Raw genomic sequence first — 15,900 nt, 5'->3', positions numbered from 1 at the left:
CAATGTAACACATCAAGATTCCAAATCAAATAAAGACATTTTGATAAATCCTATGTTTTGTGCAAAGAAAAACATTTGGTTTTTGAAATTGTTTGAAATCAGTTGTTATAAATTTCAATCAGAAAAGTCAAAGTTATAGCATAAAATAGTATAAGCTGCCAACTTATTTCAAATTTGAAAAAGTTATAGGCTATAAAAATATGAAATCTTCAACTTTAATAACTTTTATAGACTGAACAAATGAAAATAGTACAATTACAGCGATTGTACCTATCTAAAGTATAACATGTTATTACTTAATAGGATCTCTATATTAAAGATGTCAAGAAACTTCCTAATTTTCTCAAAGTCACGAAACACCTATTATCTTTCCTTGAAAATATAGTCAAAAGGCTAGTGTTGTGCAACTCATCAATATTCTGAATTCATTTTTGTTTTGGATATTTATTGTAATTTACAAGAGCAAAATTTAAGAGTTAACTGATCATGTCTCATAATTATTATATGGAGTACAGACATTAAAAAACAACAAGTATGAAAGATTTCAACATGTCCCTCTAAGGAGTTGGTAAAGGAGTCTATGTTACCTGAACAGGTGCAATAACAGCACAGGGGCCACCTTCAAACTGTTCTAATGCAGATCCCTCTGATTCACTAAACACAAACCCTAAAAATGAAAGCAAGTAGCAAAGATTAAAAATATAATTCAAGTAGCAGCTAAAAGAATCTTTCATGTACTTTGCTTTGAGAACCATCACTTATCACAACAGCAAAATACCTTCAAGTCATGAGATGCAGATTAAGGAACCTTTTGGAAAAAAAAATCAATAGAACCTATGCTCCCCCACCCCAAAATGTACGTAAGAGCACATATACCCACACAATTTTGCACCCAGGAACTCCTCTAGGAGGATAAAGTATGGACTTTAGTAAAATGACACTAAATCTGACTTTTCATCTGAGGAGGACTAGTTAATCTACTAAATTCAAACAATTTTTAGAACTCTTTAAATACCATATCATTGTATCATTTCAATCTTTCACTCACATTCTATAAGCTAAAAATTAAATGGCATCGGCCAAGATGGCTCATGTCTGTAATCCCAGCACTTTGGGAGGCCAAGGCAGGCGGATCACGAGGTCAGGAGATTGAGACCATCCTGGCTAACACGATGAAACCTCATCTCTACTAAAAATACAAAAAATTAGCTGGGCATGGTGGTGGACACCTGTAGTCCCAGCTACTTGGTAGGCTGAGGCAGGAGAATGGCGTGAACCCAGGAGGCGGAGCTTGCAGTGAGCCGAGATCGCGCCACTGCACTCCAGCCTGGGCGACAGAGCAACACAATGGCATCATAGACAGTACATGTGTTTATATTGGCTCCACCTTAATTTAAATATTACCTAACCAGCATTGACTGATAGCAACTAGTGGAAGTTCTTCAGAGGGCCCTAGGTGAGAAGTTGGGAGAACCCAGTGACCATCTGGATAACCCTTTGAAGATCATTTCACCTGCTTAGGCCTCAGTGTTCTCATTAAAATAATCAATCCCAATTCCAAAATGCTAAGAATCTATAAATTCCGTTAATTGTTACTATTCAGTCATTCAGCCAAATCACTTCACGTTAATGAACATCTGATATTACGCCAAACATCTAGGATATATGCCTGGATGACACAGTCTCTGGTCTGGAGGAGCCACTAGTCCAGGTGAAGAGAGACATACAAATAGATAATTACTAAAATAAAGGAATAAACGAATGTTGTAGCAGAAGAATGCAGAGTATTGTAGACACAGAAAGGCATGCTCTAGTCTATCATAACAGGTAACTTCCAGGCTCATCTTGAACAGCAATTTGCCAGAGAGGCAAAGGTGAATGAATAAAATTCAGCTACAGAAAATACCTTAATTAAAGAAAAAAGGTTTTCCAAGAGGAGGGAATGTGTATAAATCAGAGACAATTTAACATAGCTAAAGGGTAGCATGGGGGTAGGATGGAGGTGCCAGCAAATGGGCGGCAGGAAAGATGACAAGTGGTTAATATTGCAAAGGGCCAAAGGGCCAAAGAACCAGGACTTAACCAGCAGAGATCTTTCAGTAAAACAGCAGTATCATCTTACTGGGCTTTTTTCTTTTTTTTCTTTTTCCTTTTTTAAAGGAACAGAACCAGGAAGAAGTTGTTTCAACATCCCTATAGAGATGCTGCTGACCTAATGAAAGCAACATTAGCGTGGAGAAGAGAAAGTATATTCAAGTAATATTTCTGAGGTAAATATAAGATTTATTTAGTATGTTTAAGTAGGGCAATGGCTTGGTACAAAAGAAATTAGAGCTGTTTATGAAGTTTCTAGCTTGAGACACCAGATGAGAGCAAAGGAGAGGGTGCTATTCCATCCCACCTCCTCTCTTTATCTTCAGTCTCTTCCAGAAAGCATATAAACATTTATCTCACATATTAAAACAAAACCTTAAGATTCCACCAAAAACTCCAACCAGCACTCCATCATTCTTGTCCTCCCAAAGCCCAGCTAGTCATCTATATATACCTTGTCTCAATTTTCTTACCCATTTACTTAACCCTCACTAATCTGGTTTTCAACCCATGAGTGAACCAAACTCATTCTCACCCAAGTTCATCAGTGACCAGTACAGGCTAGTTCCCAAGTCTTATCTTATTTAATCTCCCAAAGAATCAACCTGAAATGCTGACCACAAATCTGAGAAACCTTTGTCCCTTGGCTTTTCATTCCAAGTTTTGCTTTTCTAGTTCTTCTGTCTCCATGATCACTGCTTTTAAGTGCTAATGTTCCCCAGGTCTTGGCTTTAGGATCTATGCTCATTTCATTCTATGCATTCTTCCTGAGTAATCTCATCTACTCTCAGAAATTCCATTACTGGTTATAACCACGTAATTCCCAAATACAGCCCAGATTAGAAACTCCAGACACAGACAGAGTCTAAGTCCCTTAACATGGTCCTGTATAATCTGGCTTCTGCCTGCATCTCCCTCTTCACCCTTTGCCATTCTTCCTTTCAGACTCTGGGCACATTGAGTTTCTTTCAGGTCCTGAGATATTTTATTTTCTCTCTGTCTCTTACCCTTTGTACATGATGTTTCTTCTGCTTGAAACACCTGCTAACCATTTCTCTGGAAAACTCAAACTTATCTTTAGGTTTCACCCTAAGATAAGGTCTTGCTGCTTCAAGGCTTCAAAACATATCTTGAACATGTTCATTTCCATCCCATCTCCAGTTCACCTTATAGTTCAAAGCACTATAATCTTTGACCTTAAATACTGTCAAGAGTTTCCAACCACGTCTCCCTATTCCTTCCTCCCTCCTGTCCAGTCCCCAAGTATTCACCATAGTTGCCAGAAGAATATTTTAGAAATGGAAAACAGATTTTGACACAGCCTGCTTAAAACATGTCAATGGCTTCTCATTGCAATTAAAATAAAACCCAAACTCCTTTTTGTGGTCTGGAAGACACTGTATGATCTATCAATCCAGTTGACTCTGTTTACACTTACAGTCATTATCTGCTGTGACCTTAGGTCCTCAGAACATCCCAGAGACTTTACCTGTAGCCTCGATGCTTACTGTTCTCTCTACATGAAAATGCTCTTTCCTCTACTCTCCATATAGATAAATCCTTATTTGTCAGGTCTCACTTTAGGTGTTAATTCCTCAGAGGGATATTTCCTTACAAACCTATCTAAGTAGTCTCTCCCGTCATCCCCCAGCACAACCAGTACTTATCATAATCTGTAGTTATTGTTTGTTTACCTGTTAATCATCTGCCTTGCCTGACCAGTGTTGTATCTGTGTTACTGATCACTGTTTTCCCACAGTATGTTGTATAGCTATTGCTCAATTAATGCCTGTTGATGTTTTGGCAGGGAAGATAATGGCGGTGTTTGTTTCTAGGAATAACAAGTTCAGTCTAAAAATGTGAGATAACCATTTGGCAACGTTTAGAAATCGGAGATGTAAGTGTGTAGCTCAGGGCAGGACTGAGGATTAGAGGCAGCAATTTCAATCATCTTAAACATGTCAGTTAAAGTGCATGAGAACCTGTAGAACAAAAATAATGAAGCTGGGAACATTAAAAAGTGAGCAGAGGCTGAGTCGGCAAAGAAGACTGACAAAAATTAGAAGGATAAGAGAGAAGCACATTAACTGAGCTCTTGGAAAGGAAAAATCAGAAGCAAAGAGTAGTCAACTATGACAAACGCTGCTGAATAAAGATATAAATTAAAATACTAGATTAAGCATGTCACTGGGATACTAAAAACATAAATTTACAGCACTGGGAAGAGTAGCCAAATTTTAAAAGTTGAAGTGTAATTCGGATTAGAAAGAGAAATAGTAAAAGCAAACTACAGTTGGCCGTCCATATCCATAGGTTTGGTGACCACAAATTCAACCAAACACAAATGGAAAATATTTGAGGGTGATTAAAAAAAAGGATGGTTGGGTCTGTCTTAAAACATTTACAGACTTTTTCATATCATTCCCTAAACAATACGATGTAATAACTATTTACATAGCATTTACATTGTATTAGGTATTGTAAGTAATCTAGAAATGATTTAAAGCATAGGGGAAGTTGTGTGTAGGTTATATGCAAATACTGCAGAGCATCTATGGATTTTGGTATCTGCAGGGGGGTCCTTGAACCCACTACCCCTCAGACACCAACAGACAACTATATTCAAGTTTGGCGGAAGGGAAAAAGAATGATAGCTTGAAGGGTAGTTGGATAAAGAATTATTACTTTGTAGGCTGAAAGGCATGACTTAGAAAAGGGAACGAACGATTATATGGAAAAGAGGAAGTTTAAGGTCTCCAAGTCCTGAAAAAGAGCTGAGAAAGACTTTAAAGGTGGTCCACAGACACCTCTGGAAGTCTTAGAGACCCTTCAGGAGGCCCACTGGAGGTTACAATTATTTAAATGATAAAACTAAGACATGATTTGCCCATTTCACTGTGTTGACATTCACAGTGATGGTACAAAAGCTATGGTGGATTACATTGCCGGTTCCTTAGCACAAATCAACACAGTAACATCAAGCTGTCCTAGTGGTCACTGTCCTAAAAAACACCCCCATACAGAGCCAATTTAAGAATACACTTACTGCTGCAGTCAAAACTACTAATTTTATTACATCTTGATCTTGAATACAGTGTCTTTTTAAAAATATATTCTGTGGAACAAAATGGAAGCTACCCATAAAGCACTTCTGCTACATACTGGGTATGATGCTCAAAAGTTATCTCAAGGAAAAGTATCTGTGTAATTTTTTTTTTAATTGCAAGCTGAACTAGCTACTTTTTTTTTTTTTTAATGGAGTGTTACTTTTACCTAGTATAACTACCAATAAGCTACAATTATTCAGACTTGAGTATCTGGCTGACATTTTCTCAGAAATAAGTGAGTTTGACATTTCAAGGAAAATAGCCAGTGATAAAATTTCCAGCTTTCAAGCAGTAACTTGGAAAACTTGTGTCCACCACTGTGAGTCTGACAGCTTCTCAATGCTTACAGATTGTTCTGATGAGCTCACTGGTAACAGAAACAAACGTGACTTCTAGTGTGGTTATCATGACATACATCAACATTTGGAAGACTGTCAGTAGACCAATAATTTCCAAATCACTGATGCATACTGTTACAAATTAATGCACAGGTAAGAGATCCACTTGAACTGCAAGACAGACCAAAAGATTTCAACTTAACAGAGGATGAAAAGTTATGTGATTCAGTTTTAGATTTCGTATTGCAACTAATCTCTACAATACTCTGATGTGTCAAGTTTTGGTGTGGTATTAAAGAAGATTATGTGTAATTATCCAAAAAGGCTACTACCATACTTCTTATACCTTTTCCAATTACATATGTGAGGCCAGATTTTCTGCATCCACTTCAACCAAAACAATATATTGCCACAGACTGGAGAAGCATATGTGGGAATCCAGCTGTCTTCCAATATGATAAACATTAAAGAGATTTGCAAAAATGTAAAACAATGCCAAAGTCTCACTAAATTTTAACTTTTTCATATTGAAGCCCTCAACAATTTTTAACACTGTAATAGGGACCTGAGTTCCAAAAACTTGAGAGCCACTGGCTTAGGAGAAGAAGTAAATTTTGGAAGACTTTTAAGTTAAACATATGAGGAAAAATGAAAAAGTGAAGAGGTGTTACATATTGAGAGTGAGAGGAATGAGAAAGGTACAGAATTGAGGAAAGTGTTAATTCTGAAAAACATAAGGAAAGAACTAACAGAAGCACCGAGGGCTCAGCTAAGATTTAAGTATTGGTGCTGGACACAATTTTCTCCAGCAATACATAGCAGCCTGGGAGATCAAAAATAGGACAAATGGAGAACTGGAATAGAGAAGATGCATGGAACAAAGTTAATAAGGAAAGTGACAACTAAGGTTTCTGGTTATGTTAAAACAACCAAATTTAAGGTCCAACCGAGGAAGAAGAGACGAAATCTTCACTGTTTGGCCAGCTCTCCTCCTACTGAGAATAAGGAAAGGGCCCCTAGTGTTGTACCCAAGTGCAGAGGTGAAATTAAGATCTGCTAAACTTTTCGTGTATGAAATTAAAGTTTGAATTAGTAATGGATCTTGCCTTCCTTAAAAATTTAAATAACGTAACCCAATTATCCATGGGTGGGGCTTTTAGTTGGAACTGCATTATAGTGAGTTGCTATTGCACTCTGAATATTAAAAACCCATGGAGAGAATTCTAAGCAGTTATACTTCATGCCAATTTCTGTTTAATTCCAATATACATGTTTCAGTGTGTTAAGTGATAATGGACAAAGGCTATTAGAGCCAAAATGAAATAAAGTCAGCTAAATGAAAATTAAGTATTCTATCCTAAAACAGGACTATGCTAAGGAGACTTCTCTTTCTATAATAAGGTTTTACTTAAGTTTGAATTCCTTAGGACACAGCATTACTTTTCTTGTCAAGAGTTCTCATACTCAATTATTTCCTAGTTTTAGAAGGACTTAACTTACCATAAATGGCTGTTTTTCCTGATTAGGTCTGAAACTATCCATCTTAAAACATCTAATCCTACGTATACAATTTCATATCACATTACACAGTACCAGAGATCACAGAAAGGTCTTTCTCATTTTCACATTTTATAGCTCAGAACCAGGGTAAACCTGAGCCATGAACCTCATCGCAATTTTTCAATTTCTTGTTTTCATATTACTTACTATATATATTTATACACACACATAATGCACACCATTTTGACAACTATAGCTTCTACAATTCTAGTCTTCCATGTAAACAAGGCTATAGAAAGACTTAGTTTGACATCCAGGCTGAGTCAAATATCTCAACTGGACCTTTCATCTTAAAAAATGAGGATAACTACATTTATTATTTGTTATCTTTCAGGGATGTTGCAAAGATTAGGTAAGATTTTCAAAAGCTGTAAAATATAGTATAAATATATTATGATAGACAGACACTTTGAAGTATTTGAATAAAACAAAGTACTAAGGAATTAATTTTGTCGTATATGCTTACCAATTACGAATTACAAAATATTGGCTGTTATGCAAATCATAATTTAGGTATGTTGAAGAAAGGAAAAACCTACATAAGAGAATGTTAAAACCTTCCAAAAACAAAAAAATATTTGAAACGAGGTGATCCACAGTATTAACTTCACTTCGGAAGAAAAATTAATGATGCTGGTGTATCATTTTATTACTTTGATAGAATAGTAAATCACATTAAAATAAATACCCAAACATGCCTTTAAACCTTAAATTAACCCAAGTGTATTAACTCTTAATATATTTTATATTTATATTTTAATGGATCCTTCATTTTTCCTAAGTTATTTGTTAAATCTCATTTTTTTTTTCATATTATGTAACAAAAATTGTGCTACACTGAAAGCCCAAAACTCTAGTTTCAATCAACTACACCTACACGCCCCTCTTCCCCTGGGGAAAGAGAAAAAAAAAAATCCACCCACTGCACTGCTACAAATAGTGAAAATAAATATCTCTCTTTCTGACTAGTCTTTAGGAGAAACAATAAAATAACTGGAAGAAGGAAAATAATTGGAAGAATGAAAAATGGCTTCTAAGAGTTTACACTCTCCATCAGGCGTCAGCAAACTACAACCCTCATCTGCTTTCATGTTTTGGAATGCAGCCACACCCATACTAACTATGGTTGCTTTTGCTGCAATAGCATTGATGAGCTGAGAGGCAATAAAAAGGCCACTCACCCTCTAGAGAAGTTTGCCAAACACTGAGCTAAGCAATCAATATTGAAAAGAAAATAAATTCCAAATAACTCAAAATGTTTTTATTTATACAAGAAATACTACTTCTGTCAGGTCTAGCTGATTCTTATTTTGGTTCTGTTGGGTTATGGTCAGTCTGCCCGCTTCTTACCATCTCCAGTGCCACTACTCTGGTCCAGGATGGCATCTTTTCTCCCCTGGATTGCTGCAATTGTCTCTTCTCTGATCTTGTCGTCCCAATCCACTACAGTCTATCCTCAAATACAGCAGGCAGATCAATCCTTTAAAAGCTTGCCAGGTGGTATCTCTCCTTTGCTCCAAATCTTCCAAGGACCCCCGTTTCATGTACAAGATGAGCGAAAGTCCTTCTAATAGGCTAGAAAGCTTTACATGATTTGGGCCATTTTATTTCTTATATCATCTTTTATTATTCTCCTTTTCCTTTATTCCCTCTCTTGCCACACTAACTTCCTTCTTGTTGCTGGAACAGACCAAGCCTAGTTTGTGTGAAGTGTTTTGTAACTACCATTTGTTCTGCCTGGAGCACTCTTTCTTCTGACTTCTGCATGACTAGCAGAGTGACTCCAAGTGTTTGCTCAAATCTCATCTTAAAATAAGGCCTGCCCAGGACACCCCACCCAGAACTCCATATCTCCTCATCTTCAAACTATTTATTGTACATGTGTAATTTATGCTACATTATGTTTACTGTTTGTCTTCCCTCCCACCCTACTGACTCTCAACTGTAAGAGCTTGGAATACTGGTGTAGTTTGTGGGAAGGGAGAGGATAAATAGTGCTAATGAGCTAAGGAAGTGAAAATTATATGCTATTCTTTAAAAAGTACTATAGGCAATTGAGCAGGAGGGAAGCAGAGAGGAGAATAAATTTTCAAGTTAAAATAAAACCCTGCCAACTTTAAGCCCTTAAATTACATGGCTTATTGCCTTTAAAATTAAAACTGCCCAAAAAAAGAAAAAGAAAAACACCCCACATTTTTTTAAAACAAACAGGATTTGTAGAAGAGAATATCTAAAAATGTCAAGCCAATTAAAAACAACTATGTGCCACTCCTGCAGCTTATTGTTTTAACAACCATATCAAAAGAATTTAAGTTGGTCAATCAATATAATTTCATAGATGAACTATCTCTAGATATAATTGCATAAATATTCACGCCAAACATCTTACACCTGTATCTTGCTTCCAGAAGACTAATGAGACTGCAGTTGTCAATTGGAGACAGTCACAGACTATGAAATAAAGCCAGAGTTGATGTCACATTAGTAATGCAGCAAAGCAGTGTCTTGTGTCTATTCCCACAATCCCAAAGGACTGCCACAGCAATATTTAGCAATGGCCTCAAAGAACAAACAAATGAATACAACAGTTAACATACCAAAACCAGTAACAGGACCCCTCTGATTCAGAGGTGATAACTTCAAAAATATATGTTTGGTTGCCTTAAAATCTCAATCAGTGTAAGGCCTTGAAGAGTTACATATTCAAAATATAACTAACTGCACTCTATAAACGAAAAAAAAAAGAAAGAAAGAAATCCTTTATTTTGAAATGGTACTGACGGAACTAATCCTGTTAAAGAATTTCTGCATGATTAAAGGTGGCAGAGCATTCTAATAAGTCATTATAAAGTCCTATTGAGAATAATGATTATCCATCAAATAAACAACTTATTGTAATTGTCGGGAAAAAGCCAAAGAGTGAATGTGGCTTAGTCTACAATTAAAATAACTTAAAATAAATATAAAATTATTTTTAAAAATAATATAAAAAGAGCTACCATATACCGAGTGTTCACTATATGTCAGATAGTGTCCTAAGCGCCTAAATTATTTACATGGCCTTTAATCCTCACAACAACTTTATAAGGTCTATTATCCGTACTTTACAGAGAAGGAAACTGAGGCTTAAATAAGTTAAATTGCATGAACCTGAATCTATTCCAAAGCCTGTGCTCTTAACCATTACTGGAACTGCTGCCCTGAATCTTCCTTGCATTTGCATTACAGTATAAATATAAACAGGGCTGAATATTATCTTATTCTACTCTGTAAAATGTTTTATAAATGTTAATTGATTACAATGGAAGTAAATTTTTTCTTAGTCTTTCACAGTATTTTAGAGCTGTTTACTATTAGAATAAGTAAGTCAAAGCGGGAAGTGTTGAAATAAAATCTCCCTCTAAGGTGCCCAAGATTAGGTAACTGACATAATTCAATGTGGAAAAAAAGAGCCCAGGTCATTACATGTAGGGTTTGGAAACTCAAAGGAAGATAATAAAAACAGAGGTGTATTAGGAATTCAGACCTGGAATCCATTCCCAGTTCTATCAATTTGTGCAAGTTTGGCCCAGTCATTTACCTTCACAACTAATTGTTTTCATCTGCAGAGCAACAGTGAGGGACTAAATATCCCAACTTATAATATATTATAATTGTAATTTTACCAGCTCTTAAAACATATCTGGGAGGGAAGGAGAGATTACGTAAATCTTGAATTTTTTTTTTACAAGACACGCGTTTTGAAATAGGGGTTTATATTTACTATGCCAAAATTCCCCCCAGTCTATTTAGGGAACAGGTGTTCTCTAAACAGATGTTTTAATAATAATATTTTTTTACATACATAAAGTATTGAGCCTTCTGACTCAAGGTTATGCTTTTAACCTCATCATCATCTTTCCTGAGTCACCTTTAGGAATGTGTCAGTTGTTTGCCTATCGAAACTTAAGAATTAGGGATAGTTACCAGTATAAAGCGCCCAGCCTGTTACGGTGCAGGAATTCAATAAATGCTTCTTTTATTTCATTATTGTTTGTACTAAGACTCTTTATATAAGTAAAAATCCTGTCTGGGTTACAAGTATACCGATAGAGGAAGTACTATGATCCATATTCCTTTTTTAACAGTGACAGATAATAAACCATATCCAAAACGGGGATACTTTGGGCCAAGAGTACACTTTTTAGCAAGCAACAGTGTTTACACACAGAGTACCACACCTTACCACATAATGACAATACAAATAAAAAACTGCTTTTTGAATTAGCCACTTGGACTTTCCCGTGGACGTCCCTCCTTCTTACCAAAAATAGACCAACCACCACCAATAGAGAGCTCTGTTAGGGGGTAAAGATGGGGAAGGCCACAGCACCCCCTTGAGAAAGTGGCACCAGGGCACGGGGCGCACCTTCCGTGTAACGCCCTGCAACCCAGCAAGGGGCCACCCCCTCCTCCTCCCCAGCCGAAGCGCAGCCCGGAGGATGGAAGAGGCGCTGCGGGTATTTAGTGGCAGCTGTAACCTTTCTCCTACTCAACCTCTCCCCACCAAGGCAAGGCAGGGCGTGTCTAGAAAGTATAGCTTCAGCGCTGAGCACGGCGACTGGGACAGAGTGCGGGGCGCGCGAGGGGCTGGAGCGAGAGGCGTCACAGGCGGACTCTCGCAGGGCAAAGGAAGCAGCGGCTGAAAGTGAGAGAGCCCCGCCAGGGTACCTTGCGTCCAGCGGCAGAAAATGGTGTCCGAGAGACCCGGGCTGCTCTTGGTGCCCCACACCAGCTCCATCAGCTCTTTAGTCAGTTCGGACATGATGGGAAACGGGCGGGCGGGTCTTCGCTTTGCGGACTCCTGCCCCGGAACATGGGGAAGGGGCAACTCCAGAGACAGCGGCTGTGGGACGGCGGCGGCAAACGAGTTGGAAGGTGAGGCAGGAAAAAGGAGAAGGGGCTGAGAGCCACTTGCAGAGACCGCGCCTGTCAACCCAGGTCCGCGCAGCAGCGAGTTTTCCGTACCGGAAGTACTGGTGCCACTTCCGACTCCTCTTTAACTCCCGCCCCTTAGAAGCTGAGGGCCCGGAAGTGCCCTCCCCGGAAGTGAAATTGGAGGCGGAAACAGCCACGGAAAGCGGTGGAAGTAGCTTCTCTGCTTTCTGAACCGTCTGCGACCCTTTGGTGGGATGGTAGTTTTTTATTGGGAGGGGGCGTCGGCGTATTTCTAACTTCCAGGAATACCTCCTTCCTCTAGGCACTGCTCTGGGCTCAGCTGGAGGCTCTGAGGCCCAGGCCCTAGGAACTAGAACATATGCCCCTTGCTTGTATTTTACAATATTAATTTTGTAAAACTAGAACTATAAGGAAATGGTTGAGTCACAGTGCGGTACCATCTTTGCCTTGGTAAGGCGCTTCTCATAAGCTGGAGGCTGTCCACCTCTGTACTTCAATAAATCAAAGTCAGACCAACTAGTACCTAAAACCATGGCAAAGAATGTGGCATAATGTGCATTAGAAATGCTTCTACCAGCTGCAACACAGAATTACAAGGTATTTGTAGGGAAACAGATTCAAAGCAACCTGTTTGTAAATGTTACAGCATTTTCATCTCCAGTTTTTGAGACTGCAGAGTGTGTGGGCAACACCTGGACTAAAGTTTAGGTTTTACTAATTAGCAGTTAAATTGAGTTCATGTGAAAACTTATGTTTGTGCTGCTTTAAAAAAGAGGGCTTGTATTGCCCAAGCTTTAAGTTTAAAACGAAAGGGCAAAATCTGATTTTAAAAAATATATATATGCTTTTATTTTGGTTCTGTAAGGTTTTTGTACTCCTTGGAAACCATATTACTTTGGGATGCAGTAATGCATAGTTAAGAGGCAAAGCTGTGGGTCATACTGCCCTACATTCCTACCTTTTGCACTTACTAGCAAGTTACCTACTCTCTACCTAGGCTTTTTTCTTTCTAAAAGGGAGATTTTATACATTTCATATATTGTAAGGAATAAATGGAAAAAGTAACACATGCAGAGGATTTGGTGTACTTCCTAGCACATGGAAGGCATTTATGCAACAGTGGATTTTTTTTTTACCTGAAGAAGCCATTTTGTGGGAATTTGATGCAACAGTAGTTCTGACTTTTTTACTCATACATTCTAGCCAATTGTATTTTAGTATAATACGTTATGTTCTCTAATTCCAAAAACATGCAGTTTCATTGTAGAATACCCTTGTATTTGGCTAATTAAACCATTTGGCTAATTTAAAATCTTTTAGATTGCAAATAAGGTTTTGTTAATTTATACTTTATTTCTAGCTATTTTTTTTTGCTATTTGTACATTATTTCTAATTTTATTTTAATTAATTTTATTTGTTCAGTACTCTTTACTGTAATCAGGGGGACTTGCCCAAAGTGCCTGTACTAGAGCCATAGGGTTCCTCTTGATCTTTATTCCCTTTAGAATATTCCTTGCCTTATTTTTGCAAATCAGATCTTACCTATCCTTCGTGTCATAGTGTGCATGCCACTTTTTAATAAAGCTTTCTCCAATCATTACAATTGAAAGTAATAATTATAATTTCTGAAGCTTCATAGTACCTTATCTGTAACTTGCTTATGACAGTTCCTATCATCATTGTATTTGCAAAGAATTATTTGTTTTTCTCTTGGGATATAAATTTGTGGAAGCAAAGAGCTGTCCATAATCCTAGCAAGGGGCCTTGAACATCACTGGATCTCGATAATTGTGATTCAAAGGAACAAAACTTGCCTTTACTGGAAATTAAGAATTCATTGTCTCTCAGCAAGTGAGAGATCGGGGAAGTAGTACTGACTGCTCCAGTTAAATATCTAATATTTGCATGCTGATTACAATTTATGTAATTCTTCCACTTCCTGAGAGACACAGAAGAGTCTATGTACATAGAGCTCATAACTGGCAGACTTCTAAGTTCAGAGGTGTTTCCACATTTGACTTTCTCCATTAATGTATGGAAATATTAATGGTATAGTATATATAACACCACATTTGTTTCTGTTCCATTAATATACAGATAGTAGTTATAAGTTTGATTAGTTATGAAAAAACAAAAAATTGTATTTTCAAAATGTATTTTTTTAAATGAGAAGTTTTTTGATCTATGATTTTTCTTAGTTTCCAGCTACAATGATGCTAGTAAAATTTTGGATAGATATTTATAGGAATGTCCTTTCCACTTTCACATTATAATGCCTTTTTTTTTTTTTTTTTTCTTTTGGAGGCAGAGTTTCGCTCTTTTGCCCAGGCTGGAGTGCAGTGGCACCATCTCGGCTCACTGCAACCTCCGCCTTCCGATTTCAAGTGATTCTCCTGCCTCAGCCTCCCGAGCAGCTGGGATTACAGGCACCCACCACCATGCTGGCTAATTTTTGTATTTTTAGTGAGATGGGGTTTCACCATGTTGGCCAGGCTGGTCTTCAACTCCTGATCTCAGCCTTGCAAAGTGCTGGGATTACAGGGGTAAGCCACTGCACCCGGCCCACATTGTAATTTTTATTTGAAATCTTTTAAATTTTTTAATTAGCAGTACATATCTTTAACAAGGAATATTTTACTGTTAATTTATTGCTTAATTATTCATTAGATATAACATTTAAATATAAATTAATATTCATTAAAATTGTTCTTATTCAATAATTATCTATAAAATAAATATTTAAATGAATCACGTTTTGCATCTATACCTGGTGCTGGATGAAAATGCCTTTCTCTTGTTTTAATGACTTGGAAAAATATGTAAGTGTTCTTTGATGTATTTGTAACACTTCATATTTTAGCATATTGTTTTTCTCAGGACTGTCTATGGTTTTGATTAAACTTGTATCACTGAGGTGTATATAGGTTGTATTAATAATCTTTCACTTCCTATTTATATGTAAGTTTTATTAATAATACTTCTGTTTCTTTCAAATTCAAGTCAGGGTGCTTCCATAAAACTGAGCTGAGATTTCCATTATAATGAATTCTTTTTATCCATCTTTACTATTTCAGACAACAAAATTAATTACTCAGCATTAAACTCTAAGTCTCTGTTTAATTATTTTCCTGTTTTTTCTCAAAGTTTTTTGCCAAATAAAAGCACAACAGCTTTATTACCTAGTTCCTAGCAACTAATATGAAAAGTACAATTCTCCAGTTGGAAACCCTGGACTCCTAATTTAGTGTATTTACATTACTCCTTATCTAGAATAAATCAAATCTTTCAAAAACTCACCCTGTAATAAGATTAATAACTTTTAGGTGGGTCATTAAAACAACCCCATACTCATTTATTAATAAAACTTTTTCATTTGTATGTCCTCTGCCTTCCAATAGCAGCATAAATCTAGCAAAGCAAATGAAACTACTTCCTTCTGCATCATCCTAACCTTATCTCAACAGGATAATACTTGTCCAGTTGAGCATACAAGTCCCTTTCAAACTCACCAACATCATATTCAAGGGTAGCGTAGTGCATCACTCCCCAGTGTGTCTCCTACCGACATTAATACATGGTGGCAAAGGGGATCTGTCATTAAATGCTGGGTCAAGTAAACTTAAACAAGCCTTGCAACTCTCCAAGAGTGGGGATCGTGTTTAATGTTAAAAGACATTTGAATCATTTCATTCACTGAACTTCTTAGATTGTTTATGTTCTGCAAAATACTGTTAGGGAATCATGGGTCTAATGACATAGTCTCTTGAAATGGAATTAGAAAATCTGAACGTTAGTCCCTATATGGGCAGTAAGTGTGATGTTCGGTGGATCATTTAACTAGCTGTACCTTGCTTTCTTCATC

General features: G+C 37.1%; 1 protein-coding gene and 1 long non-coding RNA gene across 12 annotated transcripts in view; one reads left to right on the top strand and one right to left on the bottom strand.

Annotated features, from left to right (window-relative positions):
* MINDY3 (MINDY lysine 48 deubiquitinase 3) overlaps positions 1-12,131 on the bottom strand; it is an 81,206-nt gene extending 69,075 nt beyond the window's left edge. For 2 of the 5 annotated variants that reach the window (XM_011752070.3, XM_011752071.3), the window contains exons 1-2: positions 11,810-12,130; positions 588-667 (exon numbers count right to left, since the gene is read on the bottom strand). In XM_011752070.3, the coding sequence (XP_011750372.1) occupies positions 588-667; positions 11,810-11,903 (174 nt within the window). In that variant the 5' untranslated portion in view covers positions 11,904-12,130. Of the gene's footprint in view, positions 1-587; positions 668-11,809 lie in introns of all 5 variants that reach the window. The other 3 variants (XR_003019509.2, XM_024794866.2, XM_024794868.2) reach the window with 3 other exon arrangements.
* The window catches only part of LOC112427779 (uncharacterized), a 194,587-nt gene that overhangs the window by 42,290 nt on the left and 136,397 nt on the right, over positions 1-15,900 (top strand). For 6 of the 7 annotated variants that reach the window (XR_011608238.1, XR_011608240.1, XR_011608239.1 and 3 more), the window contains one exon: positions 2,161-2,270. This is a non-coding gene — a long non-coding RNA (uncharacterized lncRNA). Of the gene's footprint in view, positions 1-2,160; positions 2,271-5,550; positions 5,741-15,900 lie in introns of those variants that run through there. The other variant, XR_003019510.2, reaches the window with a different exon arrangement.

The sequence above is a fragment of the Macaca nemestrina genome, chromosome 9 (assembly GCF_043159975.1).
Source record: "Macaca nemestrina isolate mMacNem1 chromosome 9, mMacNem.hap1, whole genome shotgun sequence".
Taxonomy (NCBI): domain Eukaryota; kingdom Metazoa; phylum Chordata; class Mammalia; order Primates; family Cercopithecidae; genus Macaca; species Macaca nemestrina.
Note: the sequence above shows the minus strand (reverse complement) of the source record. Positions and strands in the feature narration are given on the sequence as shown.